Source organism: Megalobrama amblycephala, linkage group LG17, assembly GCF_018812025.1.
Source record: "Megalobrama amblycephala isolate DHTTF-2021 linkage group LG17, ASM1881202v1, whole genome shotgun sequence".
Taxonomy (NCBI): Eukaryota; Metazoa; Chordata; class Actinopteri; order Cypriniformes; family Xenocyprididae; genus Megalobrama; species Megalobrama amblycephala.
The window spans coordinates 27,379,117-27,405,472 of NC_063060.1; the positions used below are offsets into that span (position 1 = coordinate 27,379,117).

Below are 26,356 nucleotides of genomic sequence, written 5' to 3' on the forward strand. Positions count from 1 at the left end.
CCAAACTGATATTCATCTCTTCCATTTATGATAAGCATGTCATAACCTAAAAGGCTTTCAGTGGTTTTTAATTTAACCTTTCCGCCAACATGGCAATGCGTCATTCCACTTAAAAGCTCTTTTTAAAACCACACATTAAAAATATTACAAAATTAAACTGTACTAATTGAACAGCAATGGAGCACTTAAAGGCAAATACAATAAACATGTCAAAAGGGGAAAGCAATTTCTTCCTTACAAAACTTTATTTGAAAAATTACATATCTATACATTATTTAGTGATCACTTTTAGAGTTAAATATGCAAGAACATGAGTAGAAACAAATCACTAAAATGGTCATTCAAGGGTTTAACTTACAAAAGGAGGTGGTCTTCTGGGAATTCCATTTAATTTTTCATTTTTAAAAAAAAAAAAAAAAAAAAAAAAAAAAAAAAAAAAAAAAACATTGTGCCTCTGAAACAATAAGGGTGTGTCTAATAAAACTTAGTGTAGAGCTTGTGGCAGGCGTGACCGACAGCACGTAACGCCCTTGGTGTTTGTTAATGGAATTGCCCAGCCCTTTGAAAGCCAAGCAATAAAACCAATGGAAGTTTCTAATAAACTTTTGGGGAAACCACTTCAGATCTTTAAACCTCCCAACTCCCTGTTTGTTAGATGCATTAAAATTTACATTTCATAACTATCGAATATGTTGTTGAATGATGCTGTTGGTAGGCTTTGGTTTCTTGACGGCATCCTTTTCAAAACTCTTCCAAAGTCGAATGGTTTCATCAGCAGCAACAGAAGCCATAGTCGAACCATCTGGACTCAGTGCCAAGTTGAGGACTCTGTCTTCATGTCCTGAGATAGATAATTGGGGAAAGAGAAAGACAGTAATTTAAGTGTAAATTCACAATTTAGTGTGGTTGTAACATTTAACTGAAGGAAGGGTGACCACACAAATCACAAAGCACAATCTCAAACTTGCCTTCAAGCTCTGCAACTTTAGTGAGTGAGGGGTATTTCCAGATGATAACCTTGTCGTGAGCAAAACCATGGCCAGACACCAACTCTTTGTAATTTGGTGCAAAAACAAGAGATGATATCTGGAAGAAAGCAAAAATGTAGTCATCATATCACTTAAGATAACATTATTTGTAATATGACATGCAGATACAGAGATACAATGGGTGAGCCTACCTGTGAACAAGTATCTAAGGCACTGATACAAGAGCCACTGTTGGCATTCCAGATGCGAATATGACGGTCACTGGTGCCCCCTCCTGACGCAAGGATGCTAGGCTGCCAAGGGCACCATGCCAAAGCCTTAAGGGTGCAAAAAGGATAGAATCTCAACTAAAACCTTAGTGGAAAAATCAGAGCAGGAATAGAGGTTCACGTCCTTCCAAATTCAAGTTACCTTGACCGCTCCCTGGTGTTCACTTAGAGCATGGATGGCTTGATATTCTGAGCCTGACGTCATGGGCCAAATGTACACCATATTGTCATTGCCACCGCTAGCTAAATATTTCCCATCTGGAGACCAGGTAAGGCCACAGACTTCCTGAGTGTGCCCACCGAAGGTGAAAATGTGGTGGTCTGCTACTCTAACATCATGCTGATGAATCAAACCAGATCTGGAGCCACTGTGGAGAACAAGCATAGTGTTGAATACCTCAAATGCATATAATCTGCAGAGTGAAAGGAGATGCTGGCCTTACCTAGACAAAACGTGATCATTCCAACTCAAGCAACCAACCCTTGCCGAATGGCCATCCATGCTGCGGAGACGCTTTTGATACTGAACATCCCATAACTGCAAGAAATGGAATGAAGCTAAGAAATTTAGCAGGCCAGATGGCAATTTGCAGAGCAATATTTTGATTGGTTTATGCATTCAAGCTGCAATCTCTACATAATCCATCATGAGAAACTGATCACAGACAGACATCCATTAGGATCACAGTATAACAGGGATTCTACTAAAGGGCCTCAGCAAACTTCCAAAGGGGCTTCAAGACAACTTAAATGCAAAAAGAAACTAAAATTAACGTGAAGTCATGATGCAAACTGACAATGTCAACGGGGCCCATCAACAGTTTGGTTACCGACATGCTTCAAAATATCTTCTGTTCAGCAGAAGAAATTCATACAGGTTTGGAACAACCTGAGGGGACCATTTTAATTTTTGGGTGAACTATCCCTTTAAGAACCAAAACTCAGATATACTAAATTTAGGGTAAGTGTATAGATCTGGAAATCACATGGGTATTTTTATAATGAATACACATTTTTCTAGTTACATAAAGCTCAAAAATAGTGTCATTTGTGAGTAAAAAGTGTATAGATATCCCCATAAGTCACAAACGCCTAGAAAAGTCATGCAATATTGGTAATGTTCAAATCTTTAAAGGATTAGTTCAATTTCCAATTTAATGTTACCCCAAGCCATCCTAGGGGTTTATATGACTTGCGTCTTTCTGATGAACACCGATATTTTTATATTCTGATGCATCCGAGCCTTATAATGGCAGTGAACAGGGGTCACGAGTATGAACTGAAGAAAGTTCCATCTATCATAAACATACTCCACACGGCTCCAGAGGGTTAATAAAGGCCTTCTGAAGTGAAGCAATGCGTTTGTGTTTATATAAAAAAAAAAAAAAAAAAAAAAAAAAAAAAAAAAAGGGTTATGTAGTAAAATATCTAGCTTCTGCCAGACTGCCTTCCGGATTCAAGTTAAGAGTGTAAACTAGCGTCGCGTCAGTTACACTTTTTTCATAAGTTGAATATGGACAGCGTAGGACGTAGTGCAAGCTTTTTGAACTGCAAGAGTTTTACACTTTCTTCGTTCGTTGAATATGGAAGCTAGATATTTTAACTCATAACATGTTAAATATGGATTTTTTTTTTTTTTTTTACACAAAGGCATTGCTTCACTTCAGAAGGCCTTTATTAACCCTCCGGAGCCGTGTGAAGTACACATTTATGATGGATGTGGATGGAGACACTTTCTTCAGCTCATACTAGTGACCCGTTCACTGCCATTATAAAGTTCGGACGCGTCAGGATATTTATTAATATTTCTCCGATTGTGATCAGAAAGAAGTCATATTCACCTAGGATGGCTTGAGGGTGAGTAAAGCTAATTTTCATTTGAAAGTGAACTAATCCTTTAAGAATATTCAAATTACCTAAATAATAAAAAACCTAGCAGTACAATTAGATAAAATTATTGTCCCATTACAACTGAAGTACTATAAATATTTTGGGGGGCCTTCAAATATGGTTTTGGACAATGGGGGGGCCTTGGAGTCAAAAAGGGTGAGAACCACTGTAGTATAATTATTCAACCACAGTATGAGAAAACAAGTCAATTACCTCGACTTTACAATCACTGGTCCCAATGGCTAAGAAATTGCCATCTTTGCTCCATGAGACAGAACAGATGTATTCATTGACATCCTCCATTTTCTTCAATAAAACAATGTCCCCCACACCAGCATCCCACAAATACACATGGTCAGCAAGGCCAACTGCCAACAGGTTCTGCCTTCCCCAATCCATTAGGTTCAGATCTGAACATAAATTGCCAAATTAGTCTCAAATCACATATGATTCTATTCAAATCATGGTGTAATGCAAAACTATCAGCTCACAGAAGTCATTTTTGATATCAGGGGCATCTAGAATCCGCTCTGGAACTGAGGAAATGTACCGGCTCTTCTTGATTGAGACCGGTGTGGGAACCTGACTGTAGAGAACCTTCAAGTTATTCTGATAACCTGTGGGAGATAGTGTTGACTTCATTTTAGAGACCAGTTTGTGCAAGGACGTTACCTTAAATCAATAAGCCAAAAAACAAGTTGTTAATTTTAATAGTATTAATACTAAAGTAGTAGATAAATAACATACCCTCAGGGGCATTCAGTGGTTTTCCTCCTAAATGCAAGATCTTTGCTTCCTCAATGTCATATCCATTTAGGGTCACAGACCAAGCTTTCTGATTTGGCTGCCAGGACATCAATCAATAGTCAAAAAAACCTGATATATGCACTTCTAATAATTCTAATTTCATTGTAATGATTTATAATATTACAACAACACATTACTATTATTATGCAGGAACTTACTGCTGTAGACGATGAGGTTTCTTCCACTGGCTCGTTCTCTTTGGAAATAAGAAAACTTGCTACATCCAACTGTTTGTTATTTCTCGTTGGGATGAATCGATCTCCTCCTGCCTTAGAGGGGGTGTTTTGGGTCTTGCCGTTCTTTCCTTTTAAGAGAGACATTGAATGTGTAACACTGAGGACACTCCAACACTACAATGACAAGGAGCTGGACTTATATGACACGTACCTGGTGTTTTACTGGGGGTTTTGGAAAGGCTCACTGATCTGCTGGTGCTCTTGTTTGGTGAGAGGGAGCTTGTGTTAGTGGAGTTGGAAGTGCTGGCTTTCCTCTGCCACCTCGCCATCGGGGCGTTTGTGATAGGCATGTCCAGTCGGAGGACATTGTGGATGTCATTCTCAAACCCAAACTGGGACATTACTGCTACAGCGATGGTCAACTCTGTAGAAGAAAATGGACAGGATATGGAGTCCGGCGACATGGAGCACGTGAAGCACGATGAAACACTGATGTTTATATGTTTTATATAACGCCAAACAAGCAAAAATATATTATTTAACCTTTACATAAGCTTTAACATAAATGGATAATACATATAAATTGTTATGAAATTATTACTTATTACTGCAGCTATATTCATAATTAGCCTAACTTACTAGTGAAAAAAAAACTTTTATATTTAATCTTACCACAAATCCAGCAACTTCGTTCCTCTGATGCACAAATAAAATGTTAATAAAATGTAGCCGCTCTTGTTTATGTACAATTTTCCTGCTTTCTTCGTCCTTCCACAAGCAGAGTCAAGTCTCATCTGAGCAGGTGAAGAAAGTTAACGGATGAACGCCAGTTTAAATGTCTTAAGCTCGTGTCGTGATTGGAGAATTCAAAAAACAAAAGTTTTCGCTGTTACCAAGGCAGCCAGGCAGAATGCTGCGCGATGATTGGTGAATCGCATCATTGAGTACTTCCTGGCAGCATTACATATTAAGAGTCCTTTGTTAGGATCGTTTCTGGTTTTGTTATTTTAACCTGATTTGTCACTCGCTGGTCTGTTGTTAATATTTTACGAATTTTTATTTGGGAAAGGTATGACAGAATGATGTTTCTGAAACATGCATTCAGCTCGAGTCGTTAACTGGAATGAGATTCAGTTTATTATGTGCTTTTATACAAGGAATTTGAATCGTTAAGACTTTAATGCGCTCACAGAAATACAGCAAAATAATAAGAACCCAGTAATACAAATAGAGTTATAGCTACACATGAATGTGCAGAAAGGTAAAATAGATTTTATATATATATATATATATATATATATATATATATATATATAAACAATGAGCTGAATATTGCACACAGATTTGTCAAGGAAACGTGTTTGAATATGAACATATATATGAATTTATGAACTGCGCAATGTCTGGCCTGGTATGAGAGGAATGGTTAATGATTCACCATTCGCTTTCATTGCATCTTTTTCAATACAGTGAATGGTGACTGTCTGTTTCTTGACTGAGGCTGTCATTAGCTGAACATCTGAAGTCGGTGAGATATCCTTTTATTTTGAAAAAGGATCTGTCATTTAAAGTTTAGAACTTTTATTTTGAAAATGCTAAAGACCGGTGTGATTTGCCACTGTTGGGCGTGGCCTGTCTTCATGTTTTCGTTGCATTGGTTGCAGTAGCAAAACAAATCCAATGTTAAATGTACTTCTATCTGCCGCGCGACGTTTTCATTAGAAATTCACCGAGGTAAATAAATTCACTTTTTTTTTTTTACAGTCAGACAGTTATCATTTAATACGCAAGTATCACGACTTAGCGAATGGGGTTACTAATACATATTTTCTGTTGACATGAAGTATATATAGTTTTAGGTCGTTGGTGAGTGTGTGTTGTCTCTAATCGCCGCAGGTTGTTGTTGTTGTTTGCTTCACATAAACTGTCAGGTTTGTGGATCCCTTCGTAAAGTAGGAAGGAGGAAGCAGAGTGGCTTTGCTTTTGACGAGGAAAAGAAAGTAAAACCACTCAACTCCACATTTCTCTTCTGGATCAGCTGGGTGAGTCAGCACAGCCCACGTGTTACCAGAACATGTGACTGTCGTTTGCTTTGATAAACTTCCTCTAAACCTAAACTGTCAGTCTACTAGAAGCAACCTTCACGTTGATATTTCGTGCTCACGTGAAAACTTAGTCCAAGATTAAAAGATTATTCCTTTTAACAGCCCTCGTTTATTTATACATTACATTCTGACCTCAAGCATTCAGGTGTTTTTTGTTTTTTTGTCCTGAAAAGGGTGGAGGAGTGGGAGCAAGTCGGGATGTTTGCCCGGAAAAACAAGCGAGCAGCGCCTAAAGGCCAAGGAGCAGCAGCAGCCAAACAGGTCAGTGTTAAAATGCTTTGCATATGATTGTCCGTTGTAAATGATGTGTGCTAAAACATCTTAAAGGGACATTTCACTTAAAAATTTACTAAATGACAAGACAAGTTTTATTTTTGGATGAATTAATATTCATATCTTGTTTACATTGGACAGGGTACAACAGAAACCCATGAATTATCTGCCCATCTCATGATCGTAATAAAGGTACTATTGGATCTTTACATGTAAGCTTTTGTTTCTTTGTAGATGGGACTGTTGCTTGATTTCAAGCCAGATGATATGATGGCCATGGAGCAAGATCTGGATGATCCAGCTTTAGAAGCTGAATTTGCTGCCATTGTTGGGAAGAAACCCAATGCGGCTGCCAGGGGGAAAAAGGCGGGCAAAGGTGGGTATCATGATTCCTGTTACTTTATTTGAATTCATATCATGAATACAGGCTGTATCTGTTGCAGCCAAACTTTAAAAGGTAGGATTTGAAATATTATCACCTAATGTATTCTATAATGTACTTTTATTGCTTGTTGTGGTAGTGCCAAGGCCTGTATTACCTGTATTACATCTTAGTGGCTGCTGCTCGGTTGATGCAGAATGCCCCAGAAGTACATGATTTGAAATCTGATATGTTTACTTATTGACACTCAGTTCTGCAGCCATTTTTGAGCCCATCACCTGAGGTGTAAATGCCATGTGTACCATGTGACTAAATACCCTGGAGCTGCAGGAAAATTACATAATGACAAAGCTGATTGTCTGATGTCACCACAAGAATACAGTCCCAAACCCTTCATTAGTTTTATATACAGTCAAACCAAAAATTATTCAGACACCAGCTATAATTTTTGCAGGACATTATAGTTAATTTATGTGAGTATAGCAAAATAAAGTAAACTGTGACATATTATACTCAAAAATACAGTGGACCAGAAATTATTCAGACACTTTGACCTGACCATGTTTTGCTTAAGTGTTATCTAACATAATTAAGATTATTTTTTTCTGACACAGTTTAACTTTTTAGAGATTTTGTCATATTCTATTACCATTTTCTTAAACTAGTATAAGCTGTAATAAGTGAATAAACTGTAATAATGAATGAAGTGTTCGAGGTGTTTCTACTGGCTTCCTTGTACTCAGTCTGACTGGATAGTATGAGCCTGAAGGCCCTGGAAATATTTTGTGAACGTTTAAATGAATCTTACTTGAATTTTTTGTGTTCAAGCTCCATTACCAATGGAGGATATTGAAAAAATGGCGGAGGCGTGCATGAAAGACATTGATGATGATGATGATGACAGTCTGGAGGAGGATGAAGACCTCTTGGTAAATGAAACCTGTGTTTTTTCGTGGTTTCTCAGGTGTCACTTCTGAATGTGTAAAAGTGAGTTTAAAGTGTTTTTTTTTTTTTTTTCTCGCTAGGCCGAGCTCCAGGAAGTGGTTGATGAGGAGGAAACGGAAGACTCAGGTGCCGCAACGCCAACCTCCCCTGTTAGTGCGGAAACTCCTTCAGCAGAAACAAAACCAGCAGCCCAGGTATCATCTAAAAATTATTTAGGAAGCTGTGATCACATTATCTTTGTACAGTTGTTTCAGTTGTAATATCAAAGTTATACTTAAGATATATGTAGTTGAATTACTTATATACACTACCATTCAAGTAGTTTTTGAAAGAATTTAATACTTTTATACAAGGATGCATTAAATTGATCAAAATTGACAGTAAAGTTATTTATAATGTTACAGAAGATTTATATTTAAAATAAATTCTGTTCTTTAACTTTTATATTCATCAAAAAAATCTTGAAAAATAAAATCCTAACCACCGTTAACACATATATTAAGCAGCACAACTGTTTTAAACATTGATAAAAATGAAAAAAAAAAAAGTTTGAGCACCAAATCAGCATATTAGCTTTAACAGTTACTTTGTAAATTTGTAAATTGTAACAACATTTCACAATATTACTGTTTTTACTGTATTTTTGATCAAATAAATGCAGCTTTGGTTAGCATGAGAGACTTCTTTCAAAAACATTAAACAAATCTTTTCAATCCCAAACTTTTGAATGGTAATGTTTATACAGTTATATTATCAGCAATCATTTCAACTTGGGATGTAGAAAACTACATATTTTCATAACTAACTAGTAGGTGGGGAGTCTAAATGACTAGTTGGTCCTAAGGAAGCCCTGTATAATTTGGGTCTACCAAACCCATATCAATGTGTGTTGAAAGAAATATTTTTTTTAAACAGCTAGGTGGAAGCTACTAAGAATCTGCCGCTAAAAATAGTAAAGCTAATTAACTTGTTGAACATCCTGACCCATTTCTAATGACATCTTAATTGAGTTTTTCACAGAATCTTAGTTACAGCTTAGTTAAAATCTCTCTAGTTGAGATGTGTAGATTATTCATTTAAACATCTCAATCAATATAAGCTGTGTTTTTAAATGGTACTAGGCATCACTTCATATATATTTTTTTTTTTCCCTCACAGGACATTAAGGTTTCTTCAGTGCCTGGAAGCATCGAACACACCTTAGAGGAGAGAATCAACCTGTATAGGATGGCTGTTACCAATGCCAAATCTGCAGGGAAACCTCTAAAGCTCGGAGATATGAGAGAGGCCTCAAGGTGAGCGGATATAGTGTCACTGCTAAATCAAACAAACTTTGGATACAATAAAATAATTATTTTTAATAATAATTTATGACAATTGACGCTCTCATACTCTTGTTTAGACACTACAGACTATGCTGGCAACAGTGCGAAAAGGGGGGAAGATTGACGAAACCGAGATTCCCCCTCCAGTTGCATGTGGAGCATCTGGTGGTCCAAGTCAGCCCCCTGCCCCTGCGGTGTCACCTGATCAGCACGGGGAGAGTGACAGTGCTGTCGAAATTTCTCCCGTCTCCGCGGAAGCCGCCGCTGTTGTCATGGATCCATCATTAAACACTAGAGACGAGTCCTCCGGTGTAACGTCTCCGGCTTCCCTGTCATCTCCAGAAGGGGAACACGCAGGAAGTGGCGCTGAATTGCACTTAGGTCAGTCAAGTGCTTCTGTGGCAACAGACCACAGTTTAAGGGTTACAAGTTAACGGTTGAAAGGTGAAGTGCCTTGCTGGGGTCTGAAGATAGGGGAATTATTTTTTATTTAAATTACAACATAAAAATAATTTAATGTAGCACTGCTTTAGGTCAGCAAATTGGTGACACTGACTGTGTGAACTCCTCTGTACAGATCAGGTTTCCTTGCTTCAATTGAAGCTTATTGAAACATTCACACAAACTTGGTGAGTTCAAATTGAGTACTGCTCAGGAGAACGAACACAACCGTTCAAAAGTTTGGGGTCTTGAGCAGCAAATCAGCATTAGAATGATTTCTGAAGGATCATGTGACACTGAAGACTGCTGAAAATTCAACTTTGCATCACTGTAATAAATTACATTTTTAAATTTATGAACATAGAAAACATTTATTTTAAATTGTAATAATATTTCACAATATTACTGTTTTTTACTGTATTTTTGTCCATATAAATGCAGCCTTGGTAAGCGTAAGAGAACTTCTTTTGAAAACATTAAAAAAAAAAATTCTGACCCCAAAAGGTAGCGTAGTATGCAATCTTCAGAAATGTAAAATGTTAATTTACACTCTTCTCTTAAATTATGCTGATATAATAATTTGCAATGAAACTTGTGTGTATTAAATTAGAAAATAATACAAAATAGTAGCATTTTCACTATTAGTCTTAGACTTTTGGATGCGATTTTATGTGGCTATGGGATCATTTTAATACAGACTTGTTCCCAATTTTGTGATTAATATTTGACAGCAGTTATATTAATTTATCATTGGAGTCTATTTTTAGCTTTTCTGGTTAATAAATTATTTCTTGCTGTCCAACAACCCTAAAAAAATTGTTTATATTGATCATATCATTTTATTTGAATCATTTTGTCATTTTCATTATTGCTAGTAGTCAATATGTACAATTGCAAAAAAGTCATTATTTTTGTTCATTGGGTCATCAAGGCTGGATGTGGAAAGCAAACTATGTTGAAAAATAAGGGCCTTCCCCTTTTTAGAGTTGTTCCCGACTAACTAATTTAACTAGAAGTATTACATTCTGCATAGCTGTTCTTGTAAAGGGCACATTGTTGTTTCCTCTGCTCCAAAATCAGCCTCTACAGCCGGACAGCCCACCAAAGACGTTCTGCTGGAGCGACAGAAGGAGTACAGGATGGCAGCTCTCAAGGCCAAACAAGCAGGAGAGATTGACCAAGCCAAAATGCATATAAAGACCAGTAAGGTAAGATGTGGTTTCTATTCAAATGCATATAGCTTTGTATTGCTCTGTCTGTAATGTTAATTTCAAATAGTGACATATATGTCAAAAGTGAGCCTCGCCTCTCAGGGTTTGTGTCCTTGTATTTTTGTTAATTGTACAATGTTAGATCTCCCTCCATCTAATAAGTTTTATACAGTTGATATATGAAGAGATTTGTAAATGTGCTTATTTTTTTGTCATGTAAACTCGTTTGGTTTTGCCCACTCCTGTAACAGACGTGGCTTTATACATGCATCACACCCTGTTAATGTGTCTTTTTCCGTTTGCCTTCTGCTCTAATATGGAAATTTTGACTTAAACTTTCCAAAGACTCTATAACTCAAAGCCTTTACTGTTGTCAAGTACTGTTTCAGTTTGTTTTGCATTCAGTTCGAGGCATCAGCCACTTCAGCTATGTTGTCTTGCAAGTTTGGATATTCCTCTTAACCAAGTGTCTTGTTCCTGTAAACCTTTATTTCTAACAACTTACTTGTAACAAAAATGTGCTAAGTTATGTGGGGTATTCAAGACTGGTAGGAAGTAGACAAAGAGAAGCACTATGTTGTTTGTTTGTTTGGCTCAGGGATTCGATGCAGCAATTGAGGCTTTGGAGAAAGGCCAGCTGGTGGATGTGAGCTCCCTTCCGCCCCCTCTCTCTCAAGGTTAGAACTGAATTATCATCAATGAAGAGAAAGATACTATATTAGCCATGATATGTTACAGAATCGATATACATTTCCAGGTCTTGTAGCATTATAGAGTAAAGGATTAATTCTTTTCCACAGCATCAACTGTTACTCAAGCCGCACCTCAGACGGCTGTTAAAGTCTCGCCTTCAGCTTCTGGTTAGTACACCAACTCTCACGTCAAGTGTTTTTTAGAGACTGAGCATATGTCTCATTGGCTACGTTCACACTGTTAGTTTTTGGGATTGACAACCGAATTTACTTACAGATGTGAGTCTTAATGTCCCATTTACACAGTAGCATCTCGAATACTGTCTGTATAAACGACGTGCAATGGGAGTCAAGCCTGAATTCTCTTACCAGTAACAAGCAACAGTGACCAAAGTAAGATAGCGATGTCCATAAAACTGAAAAGTCTAGGTGCTAAAGAGGATGTTTTGTTTTATACATTTTTGCAATATTACTTGAAACTGTCTTTACTAACTGATAAAAGACTATTTATTAGGTGCACTGAAAGGAATAATATTAATATACATAATCTGTGCACGAGGGAAGGCCTTAAAAACATCAGCCAATCATCGCGTAAACGATTGGCCCTCTGGCTTGTCAATCACTGCCGTGACGTTCCTTGTGAGAGACGTGCGCAGATTGGCCCTCTTGGATTGTCAATCGCTGGCGTGATGTTCCTTGTGAGAGACGTGCGCGGATTGGCCCTCTTGGCTTGTCAATCACTGCCGTGACGTTCCTTGTGAGAGACGAGCGCGGCTGCGCGCTCCATTAACTTTCCACACTCCACAGGCGCCGCATGCAATGTTTTTGTCAGGAGACAGGAGGAACAACTGCAGATTATGAGTTACCTGCGGTGAGTCCGACATAATGAATCCACTAACACGACACAGCGAATGCCGGTGGTAAACACTCGTGTTCCAATACGAGTGTTTACGAGTTTTGGGAGGCGTTCCCTTGAAATGAGCTGTGAAGGAGGGGAGTTGTTCTTACGCATGTGCTCATTTCAAAAACTCACTAACAGTCTTTGGATTCTCAGTCGATGAAAAAATCCTCTCTATCACCTTTAAGACTTTTAACACAACAAGAGTCCAATTGAGCCGCAAATTCATCCGTCAAATCTTTATTAACCGACAGCAGCGTTTATATCTGGCTGGCGAGCAGAGCATTTGAGTCACGTGTAGAACACAAAACTGACAGGAGCAGCTCCAGGTGAAGAACAGTGACTGGATCTAAAACCCTTTTATCTTTATCGCAGCAAATGACCGAAACCACACATGAAGACCTGCAACACATGGTAGACACGCGTTTGTGCAGTGCAGAGCAACTATCTCGAACTATCTGGACCAGTTGTCCAGTCTAGTTCCGTTCACACAGCGCATGTTTTCCGTTAATGCAGTTGTGAATTTACAGGTGTGAATTCAGAAATAAAATGCGGTTGTCACTCCTGTAAATAACTGAACTGTGTGTGACTGTGAACTTTACCATATTAAAGGGTTAGTTCTTCCAAAAATGAAAATTATCCCATGATTTACTCACACTCTAGCCGTCCTAGGTGTATATGACTATATACTGTGTATTCAGACAAACACAATCTAATTTAACAATTTAAAAATATCCTTGCTCTTCCAAGCTTTATAATGGTGGTGAATGGGGGCCACATTTTGAAGCCCCCAAAAAAAGGCTCCAGGGGGTTAATAAAGCCTTCTGAAGTGAAGCAATGGGTTTTTGTAAGAAAAATATCCATATTTAAAACTTTATCATCTATAATAACTCTGACCCGATGCATGATGCAATGATGAACGCGGAAGCTCAGAGGATAGAGCAAAACAAAACACCGGTCACGATTTAGAAGTCTAAATGAGAATTTTTAAAGGGGAAATGACAGAGGATTTTGATATAAGAGACGAGGATATTGAGTTTGTTGCACAGCCCTATTTCTTTAAACCGTAAGAGGCGTCTAAGTTTACGCTACTCCTACATCCTGCGTCATACATCGTGTCAGGGGGTTACCACAGTATGCGTACAATTGTCCGCCGGAAGCTACTTATTTGAATTCATAAACTTTTAAATATGGATATTTAAAACTTTTGCTTCATCAAAACATCGATTCGCTTCAAAAGGCCTTTATTAACGCCCTGGAGCCGTATGGATGGATGCTTTTTTTTTTTGCTTCAAAATGTGGCCCCCCATTCACAACCATTATAAAGCTTGGAGGAACAAGGATCTTTTTAAATATATCTCCGATTGTGTTCATCTGAAAGAAGATAGTAATATACATCTGGGATGGCTTGTGGGTGAGTAAATAATGGGATAATTTTAATTTTTGGGTGAACTATCCCTTTTAAGGACTAAAAATTCAGGACTGATAACTGTATTCTGCTGCTGTGTGAACATGGCCTTTTATTTGTCTGATTATGGTCAAACCTGAATGACTGTATTTGCTGTCTCCTAGTCTTCATTTTGTGTTTTTGTTTTATCAGCAGGCAGCATTTCTGGCCCATCTCAGCCCAATACTGTTCTTGAAGCTCTGGAACAGAGGATGGCCAAATACAAAGAGGCCTTCACACAAGCTAAAGCCAGTGGGGATGAGCGCAAAGCCCGCATGCATGACCGCATTGCTAAAGTTAGTAAACATGTCAATATGACACCTTAACCTCACATTGTCACCACTGAATGTCCTTGATTTTTCAGTTTCTCTTGCAGTGTTTCCTTTTTAGATTTTATCTGATTGTGGAAATCCATTCAAATTCATGTTAACATACCACACAGGACTTTACGCATAGCGAGGTCTTTGCGCAGACGTGTTGATTTACGATTGTTCTTGTTTCTGTGGCCCACAGCAATACCAGGCTGCCATACGTGCCCATAAAGCAGGTCGACCTGTCAATTATGATGAACTTCCCGCCCCTCCAGGTCAGTTCTTTTGTAGTCAAAAAGACCTTAGATATATTAGACATTATGCATACATAGTTTTGAGTATATGTGCACTACCTTTCAAAAATGTGGGGTCAGTAGGAATGTTTAATATTTTTGAAAGTCAATTTAAAATAAATGTTTTTTAATTATCTTTTTTTTTTTTTTTTTATGCCAAAATCATTAGGATATTAAGTAAAGATCATGTTCCATGAAGATATTTTGTAAATTTCCTTCCGTAAATATATTAAAAAATTATTTTTGTGAGTGGATATGCATTAAGGACAACTTTAAAGGTGATTTTTTTTTTCAATATTTTTATGTTATTTATTTATTTATTTATTTATTTGCACCCTCAGATTACAGATTTTCAAATAGTTGTATCTTGGACAAATATTGTCTTATCCTAACTAACGAAACATCAATGGGAAGCTGATTTATTCAGCTTTCAGATTATGTACAAGTATTTGTTTGTTATATATACAAAAAAAAAGAATCTTACTGACCCAAAATCTTTCCCCAATTTTATTTTTTCTTGAATGATATGTATGTTTAGAAAACAAGGAAATATATTAAATAAAGTGTTCCCTATAGGCTTTCCTCCAATCCCAGGCCAGAAGGCCGCTTCTCCAGAGCAGGGATTGGCTGCTGTCCTGGAAACTGCCAATAAGCTGACGTCTAATGAAGCTGAAGCTGATGATGGTGAAGAGGAAGATGAAGAGGAGAAGGTGCTTTCTTTAATTCTGTAGCATTTCTTACATTTGCAAGTTCCTTTTTTCCCATTTTTTTAAAGAAGTCACCATAATGTTATTTGATTTTTAGGTTAAGGCTCCAAAAGTAGTAGACCAAAAGAAGCCCACTCTTGCAGTACAGCCTACAGTACAGGAGCCCAAGAGGACTCCTTCACCTTCCCCAGACAGAACATCCAAAAGAGGAAGTCTGCCTGAAACTGGTAGAGTTGTGATTTAAGATAGCTTTTAATTGCAATGCTATTCATATCTGATTTACGTGAAAAGTGCAAACAAAATCCCTGTCAAATTGGTAGAGGTGTCAATCTTCACTTGCATTTGATTATGATTCAGAGGGAAATGATTCAATTATAAAACAATTCTTGATGCATTTTTTTCCTCCTATTCTTTTATAAATGATAATATTTTTATTAAATAATCACAATAAAGTTATTTTTGTTATTTTGTCTTTGTCATTAAAATAAGAACAAATGCAAATAAAAACAGTAAAACAAATCCAATGTAAGAAACAAATTAAGTGCTTTACTTTTTTTTTCATTTTACATCTATTTAACAGAAGAATTAAGGTAAGAAATAATACAGAAATTGAATAATCAAATGTATCACTGCATAGTCTGTAGTGTATTAATTACAAATAAAGAATTTGCAGAATCGATGCAGAATTTTTCACATCAGCATCGCTATACATCAAAAAAAACGATTATATTTCACAGCTGTACAAATGAGTTTAAATCTGGTTATTGTCTCTTCAGCTCAGCAGCAGCTGGAGTTTCTGGAGGACCGCAGAAAGCAATACATGAAAGCAGCTCTGCAGGCAAAGCAGAAGAATGACCTAGAGCAGGCTAAGACCTTCCTGCGCACAGCAAAGGGTTTGGACCCCATGATAGAAGCCGCCCGCAGTGGCAAGACAGTGGACGTAAGCAAGGTAATCACGGTCTGTCCCTGTTTTTATAATAAATTGTTTTTTGTTTTTTGTTTTGTTTTGTTTTGTTTTGTTTTGTTTTGTTTTGTTTTGTTTTGTTTTGTTTTGTTTTGTTTTGTTTTGTTTTGTGAGACTGGAATTACTGACGACTTGTTTCAGGCAGTTCAGTACTGGTACTTTATTCTGGAAGACAGTAACTCCATTTATCATGTACTTTGATCTAGTGTTGTCAAAAGTATCAAGTTGGTACTGAAATTTTAAAAATATGATGCTTTGAGAGCGCTGTTGAGCGGATTCGTAAACATCTCTGATTGGCCATTGTGTTCACCTGCTCAACATATATGTGAAAAGCACACAGACGTTTTTGAAAGCGTGACCGGTCCTCTGATAGATGCCTGCTTTCATATGTTCCCATGTGTATCTGTGTAAGCGCTCAGTGAAGAGCGTCATTGATGTCTATTTACAACTTGTTTTTGAAGCTATGATTATTGTAGCCAATCATAGACATATCTGATGAGTGTGTGGACACAATGGCCAATCAGAGATGTTTATGAATCCGCTCAACAACGCTCAAAGCATCACATTTTTACAATTTCAGTACCATCTTGGTATCGAAGTTGGTACTTTTGACAACACTACTTTGATCTTTGAAACTTTGTAGACCTTTTACATTTGCAAACAGCTATATAACACACTATATGAAAGGTAATATTTGAGAAAGCATAAAAGGGGCACTTTAACAAATCCATAATGTAGTAATGAGTAATCACTTTGCCTTTATGCTTTAGCTGCCTTCACCGCCTGGAGATGAGGACGAGGACTTCATTCTAGTCCATCACCGTGATGTTCAGATCTCAGAGAAAGCTGAGGAGGTCTACACTCAACTCACCAAACTACTCAAAGAGCAACATGAGGTAATAGGAAGGTGGTGAAATTATGAAGTAACAAAGAGAATGGATTTAAATGGATAGAGTTTGATATTAGCATGATCCTAAGTTTACAGCGGTAGTAAGCATTAAAATACACATTGGGTAAAATAGTCAATATATATTCAGTCAGTGTAAGTATGTTTATAGTCAGTTTTGCACAAATTGTGTTCATGGTTAAAGCACATGCTACTCTGTTGACGTTGATGTTAGCATGTTGCTAAGCTAACAACGATACTCTAATAAGCTTACAAATACATATTGGGTGAAATAGTCATTTTTTTATTCAGTATAAATAAGCATATTTCTCACTTTGTCTGCCATCTTTGAATTTTTCCACTGAGTGAGTCCCTTAAAATGCTGTCTGAGTAGGTAGCTCACTAGGTTTTGGGACAGAACCTTTAAAGGGGAATTTTACGCAAAATTCACTTTTAAATGGTGTTTGACTTTGAACATAAAATGTATGTTGGCAGTGTGTGTACACAAACACCCTATAATGGTAAAAATCCACCCATAAATCATAAGCAGTGTCTCAGAACAAGGCGTTTGCAGATTCTACTTTTTGTGATGTCAAAAAAAGGCAAGGCCCCGTCCACGACTGCTGACGGCCCTATTAGCATAGACCCCGCCCTGAGTGAGCTATACAAAGTCCATTTTCTACACGCTGGAGCAGCTATAGTGATAAGAAAAATGTCTCGGTTTCATACTAAGAAAGCCAGGTGTGTTGTTGTTGGATGTACATAAGTGAGCATAAGACTCTTCATTTACCGGCAACTGAGCCACTGAAGACTTATAGTCTACAGTAGATTTATTTTGTTTATGATGGGAATGTGCCCCTCAAGTTGCCTAAAATCGTTCATGTCTGCGCTATTCATTTTACACCAGACAAGCTATAATTATTTGTGTGGTACTTTGAGCTGAAATTTCACAGACACATTTTGGGGACATCAGAGACTTTTATTTCATCTTGTGAAAAGGGCCATAATAGGTCCCCTTTAAAAGGATGTGGAATATGTGATTAGGACCTGTTTCCTTTCTTTTTCAGAAATGTATGACGTACTCCAAGCAGTTCACACACATGGGGAATGTTGCAGAAACAACCAAGTATGTATCGGATCAATGCACCATTTCAGTAAATCAAATTCAAGCGATTTCACCGGGCATTTCATTTATTCCCATTTTCCCTCTTTTAGATTTGAGAAAATGGCTGAACAATGTAAAAAGAGCCTGGAGATTCTTAAACTGGCGCAGAACAGGGGGCTTCAGCCTCCTAAACATCACTTTGAGGAGAGAACATATCGCACTGTCAGGTGTGACACTCTCTCTACGAATCTCACATCAATAAAAAAAAGCCCAATACAGTTTCTGGATCTTAGGATTTTCTACAGGAAGCACCTTCCTCACTACTGTTCAACACCGTGCTGTTAGGGGAAATGTATGAAGTTTCATCAAATGACATTTGTTTTCTTATTTCTTCTTCTTGACTTCTGTTCTTCTAGGATCTTTCCAGAGCTCAGTAGCACAGACATGGTTGTTGTCATTGTTAGAGGGATGAACCTTCCTGCTCCCTCTGGTAAGCTTTAAACATCTGTTCTTGAAACAAACATTTAATTTTAAACTAAACAAATCTATATTTATTCACTTTGCAGTCACTTTCATTCAATGTACATTTAAGGCATAATTTTTTTTAGTACAAGTGCTGTCTGGGAACTTTGGAGTTGAGTAACTGGAACTTGAATAAAATTTAAAGGTGCCCTAGAACTTTTTTAGAAAATATGTAATATAAGTCTAAGGTGTCCCCTGAATGTGTCTGTGAAGTTTCAGCTCAAAATACCCCATAGATTTTTTTTAACTGCCTATTTTGGGGCATCATTATAAATGAGCCGATTCAGGGCTACTGGCCCTTAAATTCTCGTGCTCCACGCCCACGGAGCTCGCGCTTGCCTCGAACAGTGCATAAACAAAGTTTACACAGCTAATATAACCCTCAAATGGATCTTTACAAAGTGTTCGTCATGCATGTGTCGGATTATGTGAGTATTGTATACTGTTATATTGTTTACATTTGATTCTGAATGAGTTTGAGGCTGTGCTCCGTGGCTAACGGCTAATGCTACACTGTTGGAGAGATTTATAAAGAATGAAGTTGTGTTTATGAATTATACAGACTGCAAGTGTTTCAAAATGAAAATAGCGACGGCTCTTGTCTCCGTGAATACAGTAAGAAACGATGGTAACTTTAACCACATTTAACAGTACATTAGCAACATGCTAACGAAACATTTAGAAAGACCATTTACAAATATCACTAAAAATATCATGATATCATGGATCATGTCAGTTATTATCGCTCCATCTGCCATTTTTCGCTATTGTTCTTGCTTGCTTACCTAGTCTGTTGATTCAGCTGTGCAGATCCAGACGTTACTGGCTGCCCTTGTCTAATGCCTTTCATAATGTTGGGAACATGGGCTGGCATATGCAAATATTGGGGGCGTACACCCCGACTGTTACGTAACAGTCTGTGTTATGTTGAGATTCGCCTGTTCTTCAGAGGTCTTTTAAACAAATGAGATTTATATAAGAAGGAGGAAACAATGGAGTTTGAGACTCACTGTATGTCATTTCCATGTACTGAACTGAACTTGTTATTTAACTATGCCAAGATAAATTCAATTTTTCATTCGAGGGCACCTTTAAATAAAATAATGCAATTTTTAATAACCTCATATTGCTTTAAAAGTCTTCCCCTCTACTTCTTTTGAAAGGTGTTGCAACAAATGACTTGGATGCCTATGTTAAGTTTGATTTCCCATACCCCAGTACAGTGAGTACTTGTTCTTGAGTTGTCTAGGCTTCATTTTATTCAGTCATCCATTTGATTTTAATTATAACTGTCTCTGTTCACATTAGGAACAACCTCAGAAAAATAAAACATCAGTCATCAAAAATACCAACAACCCAGGTAAAAATGTTTAACTATTAATTTCTGCATCATTATTAAATAATCGGTATTACGCAGTACTGTTCAAAGGTTTGGGGAAATTGTTTTATATATAATTCTCTTAAAGGTTTAGTTCACCCAAAAATGAAAATGATGTCATTTATTACTCACCCTCATGTTGTTCCAAACTTGTAAGACCTTCGTTCATCTTCGGAACACAAATTAAGATATTTTTCTTGAAATCTGAGAGGTATATGACTCTTCCATAGACAGCAATATAATCAACACTTTGAAGGTCCAAAAACAGTAATATTATGAAATATTACAATAAAAAACAGTTCCATTTTAATCTATGTAAAATTATAATTCCTGTGATTTATCCTTTATCCTTTAAATCATTCTAATGTGGTGATTTGGTGCTCAAGAAACATTTCTTATTATTATCATAGTTAAAGATGGTTGTGCTTCTTATTATTTTTGTGGAAACCATGATGCATTTTTTTCCAGGATTTGAAAAAAATGAATAGAAAGTTCAAAAGAGCATTTATTTGGAATAGAAACATTTCTTAACAATATAAATGTCTTTACTATCACTTGTGATGAAGTTAATGTGTCCTTGCTGAATAAAAGTAATAAAAATATTGTTAATTAGTTAAACATTAGTTAATGTATAAACTAACATGAACTAACCATGAGCAATACATTTGTTACTGAATTTACTAATCTTTGTTAACAATAGTGAAAATCCAGTTGTTCATTGTTTGTTCATGTTAGTTCACAGTGCATTAACTAATGTTAACAAGATTTTAATAATGTATTAGTAAATGTTGAAATTAAAATTAATAAAGATTAATAAATGCTGTATAAGTGCAGTTCATTATTAGTTCATGTTAACTAACGAACCTTATTGTAAAGTTTTACCAAAATATTTTTTAAAAAACTTACTGACCATAACTTTTAAACAGTAGTGTTAATGCATTAAAGGGATAGTTCATTTACTCACCCTCAGGTTGTTCCAAAGGTTCCAAATGTTAGTAACAAGACAGCTGACGGTAGCCATTGACTTCCATAGTAGGAAAAAAAAATACTATGGAAGTAGATGGCTACCGTCAACTGTCTGGTTACTAACATTCTTCAAAATATCTTCTTTTTTGTTCAGCAGAAAAAAGAAATTTATTCAGGTTTGGAACAACACAAGAGAGAGTAAATGATGAAAGAATTTAAATTTTTGGGTGAACTATGCCTTTAATGTTAATGATCATGTAATATGTAAGGGATCATGTGTACAAAATAAACCCCGACTGGGTGACTTGGAGGATTATTGACAATCTGACTGTATTATCCTGCTTTATACACAGATACTTAACAAATGAATAAATAAATAAATAAATAGACATGAATAAGATTTTATTATGTGATAAGGAGACCACAGAGTGATAGGAGAGACATGAAACTAACACAAATATGCAGGAAATCGGTTGGCTGGGACAAATATACAATTTAGTGATCATTATACAAAAATATTTGATTGCAGGACACCATGATTAATATTTGCTGCTGAAGGTTTTATTACCCCCATGTTGAATTATTTGGTGTCTTTGCAGAGTATAACCAGAGCTTCAAACTGAACATCAACCGTAACCACCGTGGCTTCAGGAGAGTTGTACAGACTAAAGGCCTGAAGCTGGAAGTGCTGCACAAAGGGTGAGAGTGTTCCTCAGAAAATGATTATCTCCAAATAATCCTAATTTTAGGATATTTACTAAAATTATAGTAGTTAATTCCTTATTTGTATTGGAGAGACCCGCAGGTCAAGATAAACATCTGACCAGTGCTGCCCTAATTGAACTCTGTGGTGCACGCTGGGTCAGTGTGTGTAGGTGGATCTTAGCTTCACACTGACTTCTTTGTCTTGTGACAGTGGCTTCCTGAGGAGTGACAGGCCGGTAGGAACAGCCCACCTTAAACTGGAGAAACTGGAAACTGAAAGTGAAGTGAGAGAGATAGTGGAGGTGAGCGGGGCTGTTTTTGAATAGTATGTGCGTAGGAGCTGGAGACGAGAGTGCAAACACCAGCTGTGAAAGCAAACATATGTGTGTGTGTTTAACAGATGAACTTGAGCTAAAATGATACATTCACACCCATGAAACGAACATCATCATGTTTACATTTGTAAAGGAAATGAATGTTTATAGCATTGGCTTCATTTTTTCTATGCAGCTTATGGATGGGCGAAAGGCCACAGGCGGTCGTCTGGAGGTGAAGGTGCGTCTCAGAGAGCCACTGGGTGGGCAGGACCTCCAGACTGTCACAGAACGATGGGTGGTGTTAGAGGAGCCACAGGTTAGTGCTACTGCGGTTGTGTCACGTGATGAGCAATCTGCTCAATGACTCATTTGTTCCCGATCTCTTGCTTTCAAAAGTGATTAGCGCCACACTTGCCAAACATTTAAAAAAAAAAAAAAAATCCTGTGGTGAAAATCAAGTTTTTAATGTTGTTTATGTCTATGTGGTATTTTTAATGTTTTAAGACAAACCATGTGCAAATTCATTACTCAACACCATGGCTGAGTATTTTCATTTTAAAACTGCAGTTTACAATAGGCAGTCTCAAAAACTGATGATATAAAAAAATCTGGTAAATTTAGCAATATAGCGGGTGAATTATGTTATGATTATGAACTATATGTCTCCACTGACATTCTAAGTTGTTCAAAGCATTTCTAAGGATACTGATTTTTAGAAGGCAGCTGTCTGACTCTGAGATGGTGAACAGGAACATGGTTTGTGTAACATTAGCAACACTATATTAGTTGTGATTACATAGTCAAGACTCAAGCCAAAGGCTAATCCTATCAATTACTGTTATGTGTCTGACGTTGTAGAGAGCAATACATCAAACGCATTACCGTTCTGATACATGAGCTTGTAGACGACCCTGTATAACTCCCTCTTCCACTCCTTCTTCTCAATCAGTTTCTGGTTCAAACACATATGGCTGAAGTAAACCAGTATTTCCACTTGCTATCATGTAGCATTTACTGCAGTAAAGTTGACAGAGTGGGTCAGGTATTCTGAGCACTTGTGATTGATTGAGTGGAGGAGGGGCTAATATGCAAATTCATGGATTCATATATACTGAATGAAGCAAGGGTGTAGAGTTACATTCAAGCTCTTTTCAGAGGAAAACATGATAAATATGCCATTTTGTTGATCAAAGATTAGTTTTAAGGTATAAAATTATTGACTAAAGGGGGACATTAACATTAAAGGTGCCATCGAACGTTTTTTTTTACAAGATGTAATATAAGTCTAAGGTGTCCCCTGCATGTGTCTGTGAAGTTGCAGCTCAAAATACCCCATAGATTTTTTTTAATTCATTTTTTTAACTGCCTATTTTGGGGCATAATTAGAAATGCGCCGATTCAGGGCTGCTGCCCCTTTAATTGCTCACGCTCTCCGCCCCCTCCCGAGCTCTCGACTCTATCACTGCATAAACAAAGTTCACACAGCTAATATAACCCTCAAAATGGATCTTTACAAAGTGTTCATCATGCAGCATGTCTAATCGCGTAAGTATAGTATTTATTTAGATGTTTACATTTGATTCTGAATGAGTTTGAGGCTATGCTCCGTGTCTAACGGGCTAATGCTACACTGTTGGAGAGATTTATAAAGAATGAAGTTGTGTTTATGAATTATACAGACTGCAAGTGTTTAAAAATGAAAATAGCGACGGCTCTTGTCTCCGTGAATACAGTAATAAACGATGGTAACTTTAACCACATTTAACAGTACATTAGCAACATGCTAACGAAACATTTAGAAAGACAATTTACAAATATCACTAAAAATATCATGTTATCATGAATCATGTCAGTTATTATTGCTCCATCTGCCATTTTTTGCTATTGTTCTTGCTTGCTTACCTAGTCTGTTGATTCAGCTGTGCAGATCCAGACGTTACTGGCTGCCCTTGTCTAATGCCTTTCATAATGTTGGGAACATGGGCTGGCATAATGCAAATATTGGGGGCGTACACCCCGACTGTTACGTAGGTGTCGGTGTTATGTTAAGATTCGCCTGTTCTTCGGAGGTCTTTTAAACAAATGAGATTTATATAAGAAGGAGGAAACAATGGTGTTTGAGACTCACTGTATGTCATTTCCATGTACTGAACTCTTGTTATTCAACTATGCCGAGGTAAATTCAATTTTCAATTCGATGGCACCTTTAAGATATTGGAGGTCATTCAAGGTGCATCATACAAAGTTAATGATACAGAGGAAGAGATGACCCGCTTAATGTATTTATATGGAAATATTACTGAGAAAAAATGAAAAAGTACTATTGTCAGATGAGATTACACTTAGAAACGCTTTCTTGTGAAATGAAGGCCTTTTTGTTTAAATGGACCACCTTATAATGTGTGAAGAAAATAGGACACAAATATATTGCTATTGAATATTAACATTATTACTAATATTACTGCCTCTAGTAATTTATTAGAGCCCGAGCACCGATGGTGTGAGGACCTTATTGTTATTCTTCTTCTTCTCTGAAATGAATCACATTTTTGAGGGTCTAAACATGCTCTCAAACCCATGAAACTTTGCACACGCATCAGAAGAATTGAAAATGTACGTCAGATATGGGTTTCAGAATTAGGTGTGGCAAAATGGCTTGATAGCGCCACCTACAAAATTTAAATTAAGCGCCCTTCGCGCTACGTTTCACATACAAGTATGAAATTCTGTATACAGATGTACCAGCCCAATACCTACAAAAAAGTTCCAGGTGCAAAATCTGTAAACCCAACAGGAAGTGAGATATTTTGAGTTTTCTCTGCAAAATATTTGCAGTTTTTGCCATTTCCAGACATTGTACTTTGACTCTTACTGAATACTGGCATGTAGATGTCTTTAAGCCATTGACTAAAGCTCTAGGAGGAGTTAAAGCGCCACCTGTTGGCAGCAGGAAGTGTGGCATGTCGAAATGACTTTGCCATATTTCTCCTGTATTTACTCACTTGCATGCGTGTCAACCACTGTTCAGTTTTCCTAAGGCCAATGGGTGGTGGGCCATTTCATCACTGCTTGCAGCTTTAATTAATAATTGTATAGGGGAATTTACAGTTATAGATCATCTCAGATATTGGTTTGGTCATTCTAAAATACCATCAAAATGGTTGGGCATAACTCGATCCCAAAAGTGTCTCACATAATTACATTCCCAACACGAGGCTTGCCTTTCGTTTGCACGCTTTGGGGCTCGAGTCATTTATGATGTATTAAAAAAGAGTCACAGTGGATTTCCTAATTACCTCAGTTTCTCAGGAAGTGATGATTTTGTTTTCTTGAACTCATAAGATGGAAACTGCTTTATTTGCAACTTTTGGATGGAAGCATAGCTACTATAAGTTACATAAAATAATAAAATCTGTATAACAATTAATCGTCCGAGAGTACTTTATGATTATGATTTATGAGTTATTTGGTTTTGACTGTCATGTGTTGTTTGTTTTAGGTACTGCTGTAACTGACACTGATTTCATCTTCACAAAGTAAGAAAGTTTGGCCTATTTCTAATGACAGATACAGTATCACATTCACGTTACACTTTACCTTACAGTGGATTTGTCTTTCAGGTGTTGAGGTCTCAGCGGTTTTATCAGAGCTGATGAAGTTATGGACGTTGAAAGCTCAACCGTGCTGCTATCCTTGGGTACAAACCAAGTGATGGTTTCTCAATGTGCTCTCTGTGCTTTGAACCGTTCACAGAGAGACATTGTCACTGACAGAGGCCGTTAGCTTCGTGTTTGTCAGGGTAAAAGAGGTTGGACCTGGATGTAACAGTTGGGGTGGTTATTAAAAATACAGGAGGTATTAATAAAAGGAGCGGGAAAATGTGCACAGACTTGCGTGAGATTGATATGCCTTTTAAATGGGCTTTTTGAGATAGATTGCCTCTTGATTGTATAATAAAGCTCACCCCAACTGTTACATTAATCCATTGGAGCTGAAGCCAATGAGAGCTAACCTTTTTTTTTTTTTTTTACTGCTCTGGGATGCACTTATGCACTAATGCCAAAGTAATCACTGCTGCTGCAGTAAGATGAATGACTTAATCTGTTCACCCTTAAAATAGAACCTGTTTCTGTCATATCTCCAATACTAATGTATGACTGCTATGCAAATGAGTTATACACGATCAGCTATGCAAAAAGGTTTGTGTTTGAATCCCAAACATTATTTCAGACATTTCAAAACTTGTTTACACTCTATTTATACAGATAGGCTGTGCTAAAGTACTGCTGTTAAATATGATATTCCTTATGAATGCCATTAAAGCCATAAACCAGCTTGTACTAATTGAACCA

At 37.1% G+C, this 26,356-nt stretch overlaps 2 protein-coding genes across 2 annotated transcripts; one reads left to right on the forward strand and one right to left on the reverse strand.

Moving 5' to 3' along the window:
- Positions 1-407: 407 nt before the first annotated feature.
- cdc20 (cell division cycle 20 homolog) lies at positions 408-4,964 on the reverse strand. Its single transcript, XM_048164748.1, has 11 exons — positions 4,804-4,964; positions 4,343-4,555; positions 4,114-4,259; positions 3,896-3,992; positions 3,640-3,765; positions 3,362-3,558; positions 1,702-1,796; positions 1,401-1,626; positions 1,181-1,306; positions 969-1,086; positions 408-841 (listed from the first exon to the last, which is right to left on the reverse strand). The coding sequence occupies exons 2-11, from the start codon at positions 4,530-4,532 to the stop codon at positions 681-683; spliced, it is 1,482 nt and encodes a 493-aa protein (XP_048020705.1). The 5' UTR covers positions 4,533-4,555; positions 4,804-4,964; the 3' UTR covers positions 408-680.
- Positions 4,965-5,709: 745 nt separating this feature from the next.
- On the forward strand, positions 5,710-26,344 carry cc2d1b (coiled-coil and C2 domain containing 1B). The gene is given in 28 exon segments (XM_048164747.1): positions 5,710-5,865; positions 6,063-6,173; positions 6,410-6,497; positions 6,744-6,885; positions 7,720-7,820; positions 7,917-8,030; positions 8,995-9,094; positions 9,097-9,131; positions 9,239-9,542; positions 10,683-10,810; positions 11,412-11,490; positions 11,614-11,673; positions 14,004-14,146; positions 14,364-14,436; positions 15,031-15,164; positions 15,259-15,388; positions 15,938-16,110; positions 16,896-17,021; positions 18,079-18,137; positions 18,227-18,343; positions 18,533-18,606; positions 19,802-19,860; positions 19,947-19,998; positions 21,582-21,681; positions 21,899-21,989; positions 22,198-22,320; positions 25,504-25,540; positions 25,625-26,344. Coding segments are annotated over 25 exon segments (2,592 nt in total). The 5' UTR covers positions 5,710-5,865; positions 6,063-6,173; positions 6,410-6,434; the 3' UTR covers positions 25,516-25,540; positions 25,625-26,344.
- The last annotated feature ends 12 nt before the right edge of the window (positions 26,345-26,356 follow it).

Excerpts from the sequence above, each read along its gene's own strand:
- cdc20 (XM_048164748.1), bottom strand. The coding sequence starts at position 4,532 with ATGTCCCAGTTTGGGTTTGAGAATGACATCCACAATGTCCTCCGACTG. Across the intron at positions 1,627-1,701 it reads AATGATCACGTTTTGTCTAG|TGGCTCCAGATCTGGTTTGA; the intron begins GTAAGGCCAGCA and ends TGTTCTCCACAG. Across the intron at positions 1,307-1,400 it reads AACACCAGGGAGCGGTCAAG|GCTTTGGCATGGTGCCCTTG; the intron begins GTAACTTGAATT and ends TGCACCCTTAAG.